Here is a 17,518-nt window from a genome sequence, read left to right on the forward strand (position 1 = left end):
TACGAGTGAAATGCATTTCCTTAGTCTGTCTTTAAGTCATATTTGTAGGCTAGTCAGATAAATAATAAAAGGGTACAATAATAATTAACAGTAAACAGTAATAATAAAAGTAAGTACACACAGTACTGTACCTTAAACCGACACACTGCTGAAGCTGCACCATGTTTTCACAAGCGTCACGAAGTAGTGTGTGTGTGTGTGTGTGTGTGTGTGTGTTCATTTTTACAAAACTCTTGCATTTAACTCAAATTTTTAATATAATAGGCTTTATGGCAGTCCATTCATAAGTAGGAGTTGTCCGTAAGTTGGACATTATAAGCCGGGGGACTACCTGTACTCAGATATCTGGTTTCAAGCAATTTCATAGCTCAATTCTATCTATTGATCTAGGGTGAGTTTCCCAAAGTTTTCTTAATGCTACGTCGTTCGTAAGCTCCATGTCATCTTTATCAAACCCCTTCCTTGTCATGCTTCCAGGAGATGGGCCACTCAACCAAAACAAATGTCTGGTCATTATAATGATCCAGAGAACTGCACATGCAACTTTCAGTTTTACTTGTAATCTGTGATCATTTGTATACACTCATCTGTATCCATTATGGCATTGCTGCATTTCATTATTTTCCAGGGGTTATAGTGACTGTCTGCAATGGGTTGGTGCCCCTGTATTGGGATATTTCCCACCACATACACAGGGAAGAGGTGAGATATTAAATTAACCCCAACGTGACAGTTTTAGGGAATGCTAGATACTGAGTCACTGTGCCACAAAATCACCTTCATAAAATAAAGTAACATTTTGCTTGGTCATTATGACCTACAGTGTATAAAGCAGCAATAATCAGCTCTGCAGAGGGGGTGTATTGTAAGACCACATGCCCACTTCTTGTTAAAAGTTTATGAACTGGACTTGTGAGAAGACGGTTGCCAGTCCCAGCAGGATAAAAAATTTTACACCCTAGAAAAAAGTTACTTGTACTTCTATGGTTCTGATTTGTTTTTTGTTTTTTTTGCAAAACATTACGCAATGTTAGGCAGCCTGTTGCATCTTTTTGAGAGAAGCTGTTCTTTTTCTAAGCATCTCATGTTAATTCCTTATGACTAGACTCAAAAAATATACAAGCATATTCTGCTCTGACGGATACTTCTGTCATCTTAAGCATCTTAACATCAAGGTGTTGGGGTCAGAAATGGGCCCATTGTGTGGAACTAGTGTTCAGAGAACACTTCAACAGTTCAAACAAAATTATAAACAAGTGAACTGTAAAAATATCTGTCATGTATTGGGTGACCACTTAAATTACCAAACAAATCTCACTGTGAGGGAGCAGGTTCAAAGTAACTGAGCACGTTACCTAACCATTTTTTCTCAGTTTGGGTAAAACATAGATGTCTGTCAGATACCTGTCGATTTTAAACATTATTTAGTCGTGCCACACATACCTGGTGTGTCTGGGGTTAATATGGGCCCCGGTCTTGCTTGAGCCAGGACCCACAGAAAAAAACGTAGCTTATTATTTATTCTGTGCTCAGACATTACCTCATGCCCTGTTTGTTCAAACTGCTTGGCATCTTCCTGAATGCAGTCATTTATTCCATGCATGTTTGTAGCTGCATCCTCATAATATAAACCTCACCCTATGAAAGAGTCAACTTTGCTTGTTTTCCAGCATGTAAACTTTCCTAGTGCTTTAAATTTGGCTTTGAACATAGAAATGTAGGGTTTCTTTCTTCTGGTACAGGAGACCACAACCTGCATACTAGTTTTTTTTTTTTTATTTCAGCTAACCCATTTTTACGTAGGTTTGCCTGGGAACAGCTCACAACAATGAACTGATCCGGATTCCGTATTCTGTTCCGTAGGAACGCGGGACAGGTACAGGGGAAAATATATAATTGGAGGAAATATACATAATTGTTCATGAAAATATAATTATGTTTAATCATCATCAGTTAAAATTCATCAAGTTGGAATGAGATTTTCAATTCGAGACAAGTCTGCACACATATTTACATGTATATAATAGTTTTAATACCTTTTAAATAGTTTGTAGGGTTTGCAACTACCCCAACGCTTTTCATGTGGCTGATTTAGGTTTCTAATGGAATAATATAGATTTGCCGTAGTATTTCTTGCGTGAGACTCTGAAAGTGCGAGTGTCACGCCCGATTCGTGCGTTGGTAATCCTGCGATCCCGCGATTCGCGCAAAGCGAAATCCAGGATACGTAGTGCACTGCCAGGACCAGCAACTTCAATAATACCCAAGTAATTTCTGGGTAATTGACAAATGATGTTTGACAAAGAAACAGTGACCAATTTCAATTACGAAACTACTTCGTGCAATACATTTGGTCGGTTTCGTGGAGTCCGTCACCTACTTCCTCCGTCGAATGGAAGTACATTGTTTTAGTCATATACTTTTCCCCCTAACGTGGTAACTAGCACTCAAACATACTTAACTTAATGCAATGTTCTCGCCCATATTAATTTCAGATAATCTTAAGGGCGAATCATGGTAAATACTGCTTAATTACTGTGATCATAATTAATTTAGCTGACGCCCAGTTCCTATAGTGTTTCACCTTACGGACAATGTCCGATGTCTTATGGGCGCTCATCGGTTAGAAGAGAAACTATGCCGTCAGGTTTTGCTACGGATTTACAGAGATCAAGGGCAGGGCTGCTAGAGTTGGTCCTTCTGCCCTATTCCCGTAGAAGTACTTCTACATAATAATAATAATAATAATAATATAAAAAAAAAGTTAGGTGCGGATCCATTTTCTGTTCTTAGCGACCAGCATCTTAAACCTATTCTATACGTCACCGACAGAAGCGACAGTACAACCGGTGGCGTGCAAATAAACAAGAAGCGGGAACATTTATGTGCTGTGACCTCGACGAAATGTGGAGTAGAAGGTAATAAACGTGTGACATCAACACGGGGTGGTTTCAGGAACTGGAGGAATAGTAGAGGGCGTGTGTTTTAGTAATCAGATAAGCAGAGAGTCCCTGAGCCGAGCTGACGCGAGCGAGGGCAGAGGGAAAACTGCACGCGCGTTCAAGCCACTTCTGTAACGGGGACGAGATCAGAATAATCATCTTTTTATTTCATTTTTAAGGCGAATAGTTACAACTTTAACTATTAAGTATCAGGTTGTTTCCAAACACCCCGAGTGTACGAGTGTTTTTGCAACATATTTTGAACGGATCTAGGCGGTTACGCAGGCTTTTCCAAACCTCGGCGGAGTACCAGCAGTGGATGGCATTCGTTTGCAGTGTTAAACCGTCTGAGACATGTAAGCATTCAGGACTTGCGAATCATAATTATTTTCGCGAAATTTTATATTTTTTTGTATATTCTTAATGTGTAATCTGTGCATTTACCAGTAAGCGAGCTTCTCTACGCACCAGTTCCAGTGCATGTGGGATCATCTGCGGCTGTAAGGAATACAAGATATAGTCAAATAAGTAATGTTCAAAAACGTTAATATTTACTTAAGATGTATCAACTCAAATAACAGACAATTAAGTTTACCACGAAATACTTGGTTTTATGTAAATTAGTACACTATGAATAATGTGTCGGAAAAACCGGTGCTGAACAGAATATTTCTTCTATACATTTTACCGTGTACGGTTTTGGGGCTAAAATGATTTCAGGGATAGCTACTTGGAGATGTACAGTTTTTTGTGTTTATTTTCGGGGTCTTGTTCTTCACTTACGAGTTGAGCGAGCACGTCAGCTAGGCTAACGCCAGCTATCCGTACAGGACGGGAATGCGGGGGTGTGCGACTGCGCACGCGCGCCTGCAGCGCGAGCGTCCTGCGCGTGGTCCGCCGCGTCCGCTCTTTTACTGGTACAGCAGGGCGCGAGTGTTTCTTGTTATTCACAGTGTTTCTTGTTTTTTTTACAGTACTCCATTTAGCCTATGTACATTCATATTTTGTCTCCCCAGGTGACTGATTGGAAGCCCCTTTGAAAGTCCCTAACTCGAGATCGTTGTCAGCAGACAATGGTTTGGTGTCATGAGCGTGTTCATCAGATTATGAGGGCTGAGCAGAGCGAGAGTGACGGATAGCATGGAGACCCCTTTCTATCATGATGACACCCCTGACCTTCCCCAGCTGGAAGCACTCCCACAATATCCAAGGCACCAGACCCACAAGGTGATGAATAAGAGAAACATGGCCGGTCAGAGTTTTCCTGCTGCTGTGGGTGGTTCCTCTGGGCTGAAACTCTTGCAGGAGCAGCCTGCAGGTTCAGGGGCCAACTGCAGGGCCAGCCCCACTGGCGTGGGCATCAGCGGCGATGCCAGCGGCCCTCTGCTGGCTGCGTCCGACATGAGTCTCCTGAAGCTGGCAGGACCTGACCTAGAGCATCTCATCATTCACTCCCCCCAGGGCAGGGGAAGCACCAGTCCTTTCCTCTACCGTGGCCAGGTGACCAATGAGCAAGAAGGCTTCGCTGATGGTTTTGTAAAGGCTTTGGCCGACTTGCATAAACAGAATCAGCTGGTGGGGGCCCCCATTTCTCCGTCTCCCCCTGTTCCGGGTGCTTACCAGAGGGGTGTGGGCCTTACGGGGGAGATGCCTGTATACACCAATCTTAGCAGCTACAGCCCTGCCCAGATGCCGCAGTCTGCGCAGTACCCTCCCGGGCCCTTGGCTTACCCTGGCACTACACACAGCCGTGGCCCCGACGAGCCACAGACGGTCCCCGATGTACCCCACCCACCCGGGGACTCTACTGGCCCCTCGCCGCCAGCACTGTCACCCGTCGACCTGGAGACGCAGGAACAGATCAAGGCGGAGCGGAAGCGGCTGCGGAACCGCATCGCTGCCTCCAAGTGCCGCCGGCGCAAGCTGGAGCGCATCTCGCGACTGGAGGAGAAGGTGCGCACGCTCAAGGGCCAGAACGCCGAGCTGGCCTCCACCGCCGGCCTGCTCCGCCAGCAGGTGGCGCAGCTCAAGCAGAAGGTGGCCAACCATGTCACCAGCGGTTGCCAGATCGCCGTGAGCTCTGCCTCGGCAGCCAAGAGCGGGGAGGCTTCCGGCTGCTGAACCTGCTGGGTGGGTTAGCTGCAGGGGTGGGGGCGGGCCAGGGCTGCCTTTCCTGACTGAGACTTTGCACATAACTTGGAAGGAAAGAATGGGGAAACCAAACTGGAATTACGCCCCACCCCTCATTGAGGGCCAGGCCCAGGAGTTGCTAGGGTGGAACACATGGCGCCCTGTTGCCCTTTAACAGACTCTTTATGGATTTTAGCCACCAGATAGCAGTGGGCTGGTGACACACTCAAAATGGAAAATGAAACTGGTAGATCTAAGCTGGTCATATCCTGACATATTTAAATTTATCTAAGTAAAATTTACTCAGATATTTCATAGATGTTTCGTGATTTACGTTTCCTTGGTAACTTTGACTGCAAGTACAGTATCCGCAACTTGTGGATGCCACCATGGAGTGTCTTGGATATATTGCCAAATGAACAACATTTTCTTTTAATGGCTCGATGATAGGTTTTCAAAAAAACTCATTTTTGTCTTTAAAGACCTCTAAAGGTGTCTTTCATAGTCAACAATGTCGCATTGCTTAGTTTAGACCTAATGGAAGTTTATGGTTCGTGTGGTATGTTCATCTGCCAAGAAGCTAGTTTACTTTATAGAAGTGTTTTTTTTCTGTCAAGCGTGAGTGGATTTTAAAGGTATCTTGGCACTCTCAGACAGAGTGTGTGTACTGTATTGTCCCTTAGTATGTCTTGGCGATATATATTTACAAAAAAACAAATACTGTAACTGTGGCAGTCATTTGAAAAGGCTCATTTAACTCTGAAATACTCTGTCATAAGCTCAGTGTATACAGTCAAAACAGGTCGAGATGTCAATTTAGATGGCACAGTTTGTTTTGCTTTGTTCCATGCAGACCAATTGGTAGTGAGTGGCTTTCATAAACATCCAGAAGACGCGTGTATATGTACGTGTGTGTGTGTGTGTGTGTGTGTGTGTGAGAGAGAGAGAGAGAGAGAGAGAGAGAGAGAGAGTGAGTGAGTGAGAGATTAAAGAAAAACAGCATTGTGCCATTGTCACTGGATTACATCTGGACTCTGCTGGTCTGGGATAAATTTGTCAACTTCCATGACTGAAAGAATCAGGAAAAGGGCTTTCAATCAGGAATATCTTATTTGTTCTGCTTTATATTAGGAGAACCTAAACTTGTATTTCTGCAAAGATGTTTTGTTTGTCATCTGTCAAAAAATGTATTTGGTAGGATGACAGGTCTTGCTGGGACTGATGAAATTGCACTTATACAGAATTTTAATATTTGTACAGTATGCTCTATAATGATCAGGTCCACATAGACCATATACAGCTTAATGCTTAATGGCTGTAATACTACAAATATTTTGAGACAGTTAGAGGAATACTATTTAAACACGCTTATGGTGTTATTACAGTTTGCTAATATGAGCTTAAATGTATTCTTTTGCAGCTGGGGACACAAAAAGCTGCTTTGAGCACAGTGATACCAAAAGCTAAAGGTCAGTTTGTGTGACGAGTATCTTGTGCACATAGTAATGGCGAAAATTCGAGGCGTTGACGATCGCGATGCTGACTGCCAGTGCAACTGGACGGCTGACTGCCAGTGCAACTGGACGGCAAAAGACGGACTGGCAGACAGGCCTGCCGATGAAACACAGTAATGTTCGACGGTCTGGAAGAATATATTTATTTTTTTGAAACTTGAATACGGTTTAAATGTTATCTAACGATTCTATTTTTTTATATGAATTGTGTATTTTACATTTCACAGTTCTCGTTTGAGAGAGAGCAGTATGAGAGATGAAGCTACCAGACCTGGTAGCTCAACTGTGGCAGTCGCAGACAACATTTATTTATTACGGTTCTGTTTAAAGGGCTGTCCTCTGGCTACAGCTTTTGAAGACCTATGACTTCCCCTGCCGCTGGGGAATAATGCCGCGGTTATTTGCATTGGAGGTCCAGCTGAAACATCAGAGTGCTTGTTTACGTTTTCTTCACTGCTGCGATCACGGCATTTCCTTAGCTAGTCCACTTATATGAGCTAGCTGGCTGGGTATTCAGACTTTTTGGCTATCGAGTCTTGTTTTTTTTTTTTTGTTGTTTGTTTTTGTTTTTAAAAAGACGTTTCCAAAGAAAAAAATGACTTGGTGTGATGCCATTCCAGAGCATAGCCCACAATTCGTGGATAGATTGTATGACAAGAAGGGAAAAGGTGAGTGCAGTGGTTTAACTGAAAATTTTTAAAGTATGAACTTTGAGCCATATTGTTTCCCTTTAGAAAAAAAAGCCAGCCATCACTGACTAATTTTGTTGTGATATGTTAATACGTGAATGTGGCCAGTAGTCTTGTGAATCCTCCTGCTTAATTTATTCGGTATGATTCAATGCCCCACTGAATTCAGAGGGACCGAAGGAAGTCTTTGTTTTGGGATATATCTGCGTTGACGGCGGGGACGTGATGCTGGACTGGTACAGTTTTGGCAGTGGTTATCAAGCCTAGTGCTGCAGTGCATCTCCTTAGTTGATTTTACACACCACCCCTAACTAGCCCTAATTTGGGAAGTTCAGGGATTGACACTTAAGTCTGGTTGCCCTCCCCCCCCCCCACCTTACACATTGCATTTTATATTTTTTTGTAGTATAACAGATAATGATGGAATATTGGGGATTTTTCTGACCATGCTTGGTAACCACTATCTCCGTCAGCTAGTATCTGTCATTCTGTCAGTGTAGACAATGAAAACTTGTTCACATAAAAAGGGACATTTGATACTACTTTCATAGGTGGGGGGGGGGGGGCTTGCTCCGTGTTTGTTTTTGTATTTGTTCTGAGAAACTGAACAGTTGAATCGAGTTGCTTTAAGTGTGTATTCGCTAAATAATCAGTCCTGTTCCGATAAGTTCTTTATGAAATTGTGTTTGATTAGCTGAGATGACATGTTATAACGTGGCTGGCTGGCTCTTGTGTGGATTTCGTTTGCATACTGGGGCACGTTGCATCATGCCAGTCTTCTTTGTGCAAGTTAAGATGATGCCAACTAAAAGTTTCTGACAGTTATGTTGAACACCTTTTACATAACGTTGTGCGGTTTACGCTGGATACATTAATGACGAAGTTGAACATATAAAGCAAGAAAAAAAAAAGTTTCGCTGGTTTAAAAAAAAAAAAACGGTACTGCAACAGCTGTTGGATTTGTGACCAAAGGTTTTCTGGCAAAAGTACCTTGAGATTGGTACTAAACTTGAATTGCTTTTGAAAAGAATATCCAACTTTATTAATGGACAGAATTGCACAGATATATTGTAAAGGTGTATGCTGATATAATGATGTATTAGTAAGTACCACACACTTTGAACAGATTCAGGTTTACCCATATTTAATTTTTTTAAGTCAACAGAAAACATTGACTTTTAACTGAAGTGTGTCTTTCTTTGTACGCTATTGTTTCATTATGTGTTTTGGTTTCAAATGATGTACAATGATAAATGTTCACTGTTGGATTGAAATGACCAATAAAATTAAATGAGTAGGTCCCAGTAAAAGGAACACTTGGTTGCCTGTATTCCTGGTACAACAGTATTTCCCCTGCAAAACCGCCCCAACGGCCCATCCATTTTCCATCTTGCAAGCTGTAAAAAAGTATATGAGGAAAGGTGAAGCGGCAGACATGGCCCTTCCATTGGAACAAAATAATGGGTAGCGCAGTAAAAGGTGTTTATCTGACAGGACCTGTTCTGTAGTAAATCACGTTTGTGTGAGGGAAGGGACAGGTGCCATGCTGAAACGTGAACCTGTAGAAAAATAGGAGAATGGGCAGTATGTTGAAAAGTGAACATGTGAACCAGAAAACAGGTATCAAAGGTGGACTGGTACAGTAGAAAGAGATGAGTTTTTGTGCTAAACTGCGCTCCTTTGAACGAGAGGACGGACATCATAATTAACGGCTGTCCGTGAGTTTGTGTCTGCCTGGAAGAGTAGAGAAGACAGATCTGGTTTTCCTGTTGGGTGTCTATTTTCTGTAATAAGCAGCAGAAGGGGAGACAAGGAACAAGATCCATGAGCACAGAGGTCTATGCATACTGCGTGTGTCTACACGATGTATAATGTATGCACATTTCATTTATCCTTTGTATCTAATACTGTACATCCACAGCACTGCATTGTGAAAATCTGGAACACGCATAAAAACATAAGCAAACTACGTGATGTATTTACATTTTATTGTAAGTAAATACTGCAGATACACACATATGTCATGGTATTGTTTATATATAAACATTAATGTGTTTGTTGATGGCCTGGAAAAACCCAGCTGCCATTAAATCTTGCCACTCAAATGACTACTGCTCTGTCCACTCTGGGTATTTTCCTTGACACCAACAAGTGAAACAAATGGTGTGTAATCAGAACAACACACTTTTTTGCCTCTGGGTCTTTCCCAGGCGATTTCCCCTTTAAGCCTGTTTTTCTCTCTGTTTCTCCCTGCATGTGTGCAAGGTGGTTGGGGATGACTAACTCCTGCATCAGCCCACCTCCACGTTGCTCAGTAGAGGAGTAGGCCAAGCCCCTCCAGCATGACTCAGTCACAGGAGGTGGGGGCGGTGGGAGATCTGCAGAGCAACAGCCTCATTAAACTCTCCCAATATCCCTGTCATAAGATGGACTCTGTAGGTTTGGGCTACGCCAGTGTTTCTCAACCCGGTCCTTGGGGATCCCCTCGGAAACTCTTTTGCTCCCTCCTAGCTCCTGGTGCAAAAATGTGGACTGTCTCGGAGGGAGCAAAAATGTGGACTGTCTCGGAGGGAGCAAAAATGTGGACTGTCTGGGAGGGAGCAAAAATGTGGACTGTCTGGGAGGGAGCAAAAATGTGGACTGTCTGGGAGGGAGCAAAAATGTGGACTGTCTGGGAGGGAGAAAAATGTGGACTGTCTGGGAGGGAGCAAAAATGTGGACTGTCTGGGAGGGAGAAAAATGTGGACTGTCTGGGAGGGAGCAAAAATGTGGACTGTCTGGGGGTCCCTGAAGACCGGGTTTAGAAACACTGGCTGAAAATACCAGACTGGAACTGCTATTCCAGTCCAGGTACGAGCAGGATTACACATTTTTTAGATTTTATGTTGTTCTGTGTCTTCGTGCCTGTGATGAGCTTTCTTTCCAAAGCGGCACAAAAAGACATATTACATAAAGTGCGTTGTTTGTTTCTGGTGCCGCTCTTAAATCTGAAAATATGGTCAAAGGACTGGATTTGTAAGCGAGGCGGCAGCACCCTCGTAATGTTTTCTATGGGGTTGTTACACAGTGATTCCTGCGTCCAGGAATATAGTCAGATGTCAGAGCAAAGACGACAATCACGATACTGTAGTCAACCGCTTTATTTTGGGACATGGACACAAAGACTGTTGGACAGCATCCTGACGCCCTGAAATCTTGAAATGAGTCGGGCACCAATAACACAACTCCGTGCCAAATATTTTATCTTGTTTTTATCTGTTTTCACTTTCCGCCAGTCAGGGTTAATGGATGGTATAACATAGAAAATTGATAGGATTAATGAATGGGTACAAATCCAACATACACCTATTTATTTTATGGTTCTCTTCATTTTTGTTGGCCCTGTGGGAAGCACCGTTGCTTTGTAGGTCCAAAGTTTGGGGTTTGAATCCCACCACAGCAATATACGGAGTTCGAATGTTCTCCTGTTGTGTGAATTTCCTCCAGGTGATTCGGTTTCCATCCACCATGCTGATCGGTGTCCCTAAATGTCCCTGTCATAATTTGGCATCAGATCCAAGGTGTCCCCATCCCTGGGTCCCATGCTGCCTGAGCTAGGCTCCTGACCAAAGTGGTTTAGTAGATGGCTGAATGAAAGGACAATTTATGATCAGTTACTATTGATTTATTTCCTTCCAGAAACACTGACCATTTGTTTTTTTTTTAATCAGACTTCTGTCACAGCTTAAAACTTACTGACTTCTCCGATGCCAAATGTTATACTAGGACAGGAGCCGAGCATCCAATCCTTATGGCTGGAGCAAACTGAAATTATTCGGATCCTGTGCCATATAGGGTTTTTTTCCCTCTTTTTTTCCAATCATAAGAAGCATACTGTATACTGTGTCATTGTTTGGTTAATCTGACACTAGGCTAAAACCAATGGGAGATTTTAACCTTACACCGGTTTTGCTACACTGTTACTATTTCCTTCAATCCCCAAAGAATCTGATATGTTTCTGCCTTATGATGACATAAAGAAAATGTAATACCTAAAAATAAATATTACACTAGCAATGGGTTGTGAATATAGTATGACCAATATCTCCAGCTACAGTTGTTCTACAGGTTTTGTGTGAGACATTTCATGCCAAGGTTTTATATATCTTTTGTAACATTTAAAGAATATGCTAATGTGCTATGGTTGACTGAGATTGGACGTGTTTGTGCTGTCCGCATATAATAATGGGCTATGGTTGACTGAGATTGGACGCATTGGTTCTGTCAGCGTATGCTAATGCGCTATGCTTGACTGAGTTTGGATGCATTGGTGCCGTCAAGACACATTTGTAGCTGAAATAGCCAAACTCGTAAGGCCACTCTAAGAAGATTTAGTTCATTTGGCAGTAAACTAAATGTTATTTCACTAAGCGGTGTAACCAGCCTAATGAGGGAAGCATTAAGTCAATATGTTTGCTCATTTTGGGATACATGTGGCATGATGGTTAAGGAGATGGGGCTTTCGGTGTAGAGGATGAATGTTGTCCTCTAGATATATTAGAGGACAATTTACATTTATCATGATCCTGCATGTTAGATAGTTGTTTTGGGAGGAATAAGTAAAACAATACTGGGTACTAGTTACCCTGACCAATTGCAATGCATTAATTTTTCTGTTTGTTAGACATATGGGTGCTAACGAGGTCAATAAGGACATGGTACGTATTAATCCATGCAATCTGATGAACCAAATTTGGAATCATAATCATCTCGGCCTCTAAGAGGAGATCAGGGAAAGATAACAGCAATGTGTATAAGGTAGAGTTTGTAGCACTTTGTGTTCTCCTCGCTGTCTTCTCTCTGGGGTAGCTGGTCCCAAGCATACAGTATGTCTAAATTGTCTCACAGAAATATTGTCAGAGAACATTATTGCACATTTACCCTCAGATTAAATACAGTACACAAATGCTGAGACAGCTGACAAACACAAAACGTAATTAAAAATACGAAATCCAGCCAAAATGCATTGGGCCTTATATTCTGTGTTCATCACTGTCAGTTTATAATATGCAAAAGCAAAACCGGAAAAAGTGAAACAGCCTTAATTAAGTCAGACCACGTATTTACAAAAAATGCATGCAATACTCCAGAAATTCACCAATAAGTATCAATCCATTCACTTCATGTGCATAAATATTCTGTATATTCATTTTGCTGTAATTATTTAGAACTTCTCCATCCACAAACAGAGTCTATTTCCCTACACACCTGCAGCCAACATCCCCCAATATACGCAAAGCCTGGTCACCAAACATAACGTACAACCCTGTAAGTGAGGATTAATGCAAACTGAATACAGGGTATAGATGTAACTGATCTTACACCACTCTGTCATTTGTTTGCATTTGGATGGCTCAACACTCACATGAATTGTCAGTGACATAGTGAGCTGAACACATTTTTCTACTGGGGGGGTGAGGTAATGTAGTAATTTCATGGAAATTAGATGAGTCCCATTTTATTAGTTTTGTGCTAAGCATCTAAATGCATCTGACTCAAAGTCAATCTTCGAAGTTCCTCGTGTACAAATTGGCTTGAAGGATCATTGAAGGTTATCCCAGAAATACCCCCCAGTGAGGATGGGAGCTGAAAAAGTCAAATACAAATATAGCATTAAATTTTCTACTAGGCCAAAGCAGGCCAGAGCAGACCCTCTGTAAGTGCTTTGGAGTGGAGAAGTTGTTCAGATCCCAGACAGGGCTACTGTATCTCCAGCACTGTACTCGACATCCAAACCTACTCCATGGTATGTAAGAGTGAAAACTGAATAAACGGAGTATCTTACTGAATTTAGTCATTCTAGATGTGGTTTCAGTAAATCTACAATGGCATGATACCACAAAATAATATCTACCTAAATACAACTATTCAAGGACTAAAGAAGTACTACAAAATGTATTATTGTGTGCAGAAACTTTTGTTAAAAGAAAAATAAATTTATAATAAAACCAGGAATTCAGTATGCTTTTTTGCATCTGTCCATACACATATTATTAATTCATTTCCCTGCTAAAGGGCAGAAGATTAGGGGAACAATCGCTTCCAGTGCTTGACCCTGTAATGTCCTTACCCATCATGCTACCCGGGGCTTCGTCTGCCTATTACCCAGCCCACACCTTCCATTGCTATATTTAGCCAGTGCTGAAGCTACATCTTTCCTTGCATGTAATATTTTGTAGCAGTGTTTACCGCTGCAGTTCTGCTCCCCGTTTAATGGCTTTCCTCCACTGCTTGGGTTCGCCAGCTCCTAATCAACACATCAGCACCAGGGGTCTGTGTGAGGCCGAGCCCATCTGCCACCCTTCATATTGCATTCCAACACCCTTTAATGAACAGTCATCTTTACCCCCATTTATCTTGCACTGTTGAAAAACGTGTAAGTATTTGCATCTTTTGTATATACTTATCTGTAATCATTCTGTTATCTGTAATTTTTCCTGTAAGAATTTTCATGGAGTTCAGTGGCATAAGCTTCTTACAATGAGCTCCTTTTTATTTATTTATTTTATATTTTTTTTGTGGAGGGTCCTTAATTCTGGACACGTCTATGTATGCAGACAAAGTCTCAGACCCTTAATGGTTAAATGATACAGATGCACCATGTATCTTTGTGAAATTTCCTCAAGGTATACAATATGAACTTTTATAGTCTTGTCATAAAAAAAGGAAAATGAAAAACTGGACACTGAGTGAGACAGATTAGGCTGGCAGGTAAAGGTGCGTACATTTTAAGGGTATACACTGCTGGGCGGCGGGAGTAGCAGCCAGAAGTCGTACTAGGCGGAACTGGTGCACAGAAAAGAAAATTGATGTTGCGGACAGGGAACGGGAACCCATCAAACACAATTTGGACTTGCAGTCCTCTTCGTTCGTATGTCTGAAAGTTTGTAAGTTGAAAGTTCATAAGTAGAGGAGCGTCTGTATAAGGTAAAATGTATACTATAAACTAAGACAAACTTTTGACTAACTGATGCTAAATAAGAGTCCCTTGTGCCTGTTCTGAGTTACCTACCAATTCAACTTGAAACCAGACATAGGGAATGGATTCGTAACTGGGGTGATGCCTGTGTACCCTTTGATTTCCGGTGGTTCATAATGCAATGTAACATGCTTTGGTAATTTAAATTAGTAGCCTCTTGATCCTCCTCGCGAAAGGGCTCATCGATCCTCTGTGGGGCCCCTGTTTCTGTGGGGCCCCTGTTTCTGTGGGCTCCTGACTGCACTGTCTATAATTCCAACAGGGAGGGAGCTACTTGGTCACTTTCACAAAAGGGGTTAAGGAATCAGTTTCAGTTGTTCTGCAATCGATTTTATTTTTATTGCCTCTCTTATTCTTGTTTACAGAAACATGATTCAAAAAACAAAACCCGACTGCTCTGCATCTTTTAGCGAGCATAAGACCCAGAAGGGCACAGACAAATGCCCCTTGAGTGAAGGGTTTATTGAGAGATTGAGGAAACGCTTCACAAAAGGGGTCTGTTACGAGGTGACGGTCCGTTCAGGGTGGTCAACCTCCAGTATCCCTTCTCCAGGGTGGTAGTCTCCAGTATCCTCCAGTATCCCTTCTCTTTATCCACTAGCTTCTTCCCAGTGTAGGTTCTAAGCCCTGCAAGCTGGCTTTTAACATCGACAATGTGCAAGTAAAAGCCTGAAATTAAAAGAAATTTGGTGCACACTATTCCTCAATGCTTTTAATCAAGCCAGCTCAGGTGGATGCATATTTCTTCATTTATTTTCTCAATAGTTTTAAGTAACTCTCAACTCAAGTCTTTGTGGGACATTGTGTGCTGGTTTTCAGTTTACCTGAGCACTTAAGTCTTTGTCTGAAAAAATTAGGTCCCTTAACGCAATCGATTTATTCTACTCACTCAGTACTCCGCTTTGTAATTAAACATTCATCCTGACCTACCTGGATCAGTATTGAGGGTCATTGGTTTACAATAGTCGTTAGGTCTGCTTCTGAGACAAACTAAAGGTAATTGAAGGTCGCCAATTCATCTGAACTGTGTATCTTTGGACTGTGGAAGGAAATCAACAGGAGCACTTCCATTTCAGCCCAAGACCACAGCTCGACAAGAGTCACGTTTACATAAAGGGCCCACGTGTTTCCATGGCGACTGCAGGCAGCATGATGACCTCATCGGAATGTTCAGTTGAGTGCGTTCTTTTGTCTTTTATATTGAATCCCCATGAAAACCCTAGTTGTAAGCTTTGTGCTTTTCACTTTTCTGATTGGGATTCAGTAAGTGCAAGGTTATTTACAACCAACTCAAAGACACTGCTTCTTGAACAAGTGATTGCTCTCTCTTGCTGTCGAAACGCAGCCAATCCGTTGTGATGTTGGCAGAATGTTATTTTTGCATCTGGGTGGCTTTTCTTCGAAGATGCCACAGTAATTTGTAATACAATTAAACATCCCACCCAAACATGAGGGCACATCTGAAAGCCGTTAATAACTTTGATGACATCAGTTCCACTGGGCAAAATTCCTTCCAGAGAATTCTGTCTCCATAGTTATGTGTACACATGGCTGTCTGATGAATATTTTCGTTATTGCTATCAATCCCAATGCACAGAAGAAGGGCAGAAAACAACCATTCTATCCATAATAAATTACCAAGATATTTAAAAAGATGGGGGAAAGAATAAGGGGTCATAAACTGCATGTATATAACAACCCCAAACATATCCTCTACACATGCTTACAAAAGGATTATGTGATAGAATCAGCCAACTATGCCAATTGTGTGATGGGTGCCAACTTCACTTATTTTATAGCTGATCACACAATGCATTCATGATAATTATATCTAAAATGCAAATAGCTTGTTGTCACTTGAATACGTTGAAATTATACTTCAAGTGATGGTGTCATGGTGAATGTGAAATATATTGTACACATCCTAGGTATCAGGGACATATGAACCAGGGGGGCTGTCTACTCCAATATTTTATTAGGCTTCATTATCCCCCAATAAATATGACCTTTGAGTTTCAATGATTAAGTTGCACTCCCCCAATATCAAGCTCTCTCCTACGCCATTGCTATGTAAGAGACCTTGGCACAAGAGATGCAAAAGATCGTCTATAAGCAGAGGCCAATCAGCAAAACCATTGGATTAATTCTCAGAATTCTATTGCTCACTTGGCTCAGCTTGCTAAAAGGAATCAGGGCAAGCTCCTACAGCAACAAAACAAGCCGTAGCAGTAAACATTTTCATACCAGTGCCGTAATTACATTTTAGAAATCACTGAACTTCTGTTGCCATGGAGATTATAACAAGCAACAAACAAAAGTAAAAACGGGGAAAAAAAAACTGGGACGACGTCTCATGCCATGAAGCAACTCCTGAAGAGCGTCTGTTCTTCTTGGCTGCCACTGGATTTGCCTTCACTGAACTAGCATGACGGCGCATTCAACAGTTGTACTGGCCTAGCTTGGACAGCAGCTCCTGATGCTTATGCTTTAAGCAAGTCTTAATCAGATCCAGCTGCAGCTCCATCTACTACCCATTGCTATTAAGCCAAGACCCCCAGCAATAATATAAATGCAGATTAAAGGCAGTGGTTTCCTTACTCCATTGATCCATCTTCAAAGCAGCTGAAGCCCATCACAAACAGCACATGATGCCAGTCCATCACAGAGTACATACCTGCCTACATTCACAACTATGACTGCAGAAGGAAACCAGTGTAGCCAGAGTAATCCAGAGGGAGCGCTAACCAGCTCCACAGAATGGCGTAAGTCCTTAGTGTTTATTAAATTAAAAGGAATGATTCCAAAACCCTCAACACACTACATCTCTCACTTTCATCTGTACTTGGATTTGCAGAAGTGGTTTAATTTAAACATTTAGTCTGAAAGCTGTGACAAAGCCTTCACTGAGGTACAAATAGTTAACCTATTTACATTTGGAGAAAACATTTAAACATGGAGAAATAAATGCCAAAATAAAGCCAGCTAAGAACATCAACAAAACAAGTCTTTAGCACGTTCCACAGAATTTAATAACTACAATCAGGTACATAAAGATGCACTGTTGCCATTAACAGTCTCCTGGCGAAAGATATGTTCTGGATTTGGCTCCCTCTAATGGACAATCGGTAATATTTTTATAGATTTAAAACGATATGAAACCCCACAGCTTAGGAACAGGAAAACATCTAACTGCTTAATAGCAAGCCTTCAGGCAAAATTGCCCAA

At 41.8% G+C, this 17,518-nt stretch overlaps 1 protein-coding gene across 2 annotated transcripts; it reads left to right on the forward strand.

The window, feature by feature from the left end:
- The first annotated feature begins 2,614 nt into the window (after positions 1-2,614).
- On the forward strand, positions 2,615-8,589 carry LOC111839418 (transcription factor JunD-like). 2 transcript variants are annotated; one of them, XM_023803318.2, is made up of 2 exons: positions 2,615-2,918; positions 3,959-8,589. In XM_023803318.2, exon 2 carries the CDS (start codon positions 4,083-4,085, stop codon positions 5,061-5,063), a length of 981 nt encoding a protein of 326 aa, XP_023659086.2. In that variant the 5' UTR covers positions 2,615-2,918; positions 3,959-4,082; the 3' UTR covers positions 5,064-8,589. The 2 variants fall into 2 exon arrangements, with proteins under 2 accessions (XP_023659086.2, XP_023659085.2); XM_023803317.2 differs by lacking the exon at positions 2,615-2,918 and adding an exon at positions 2,968-3,298.
- The last annotated feature ends 8,929 nt before the right edge of the window (positions 8,590-17,518 follow it).

This window comes from Paramormyrops kingsleyae, chromosome 2, assembly GCF_048594095.1.
Source record: "Paramormyrops kingsleyae isolate MSU_618 chromosome 2, PKINGS_0.4, whole genome shotgun sequence".
Lineage (NCBI taxonomy): Eukaryota > Metazoa > Chordata > Actinopteri > Osteoglossiformes > Mormyridae > Paramormyrops > Paramormyrops kingsleyae.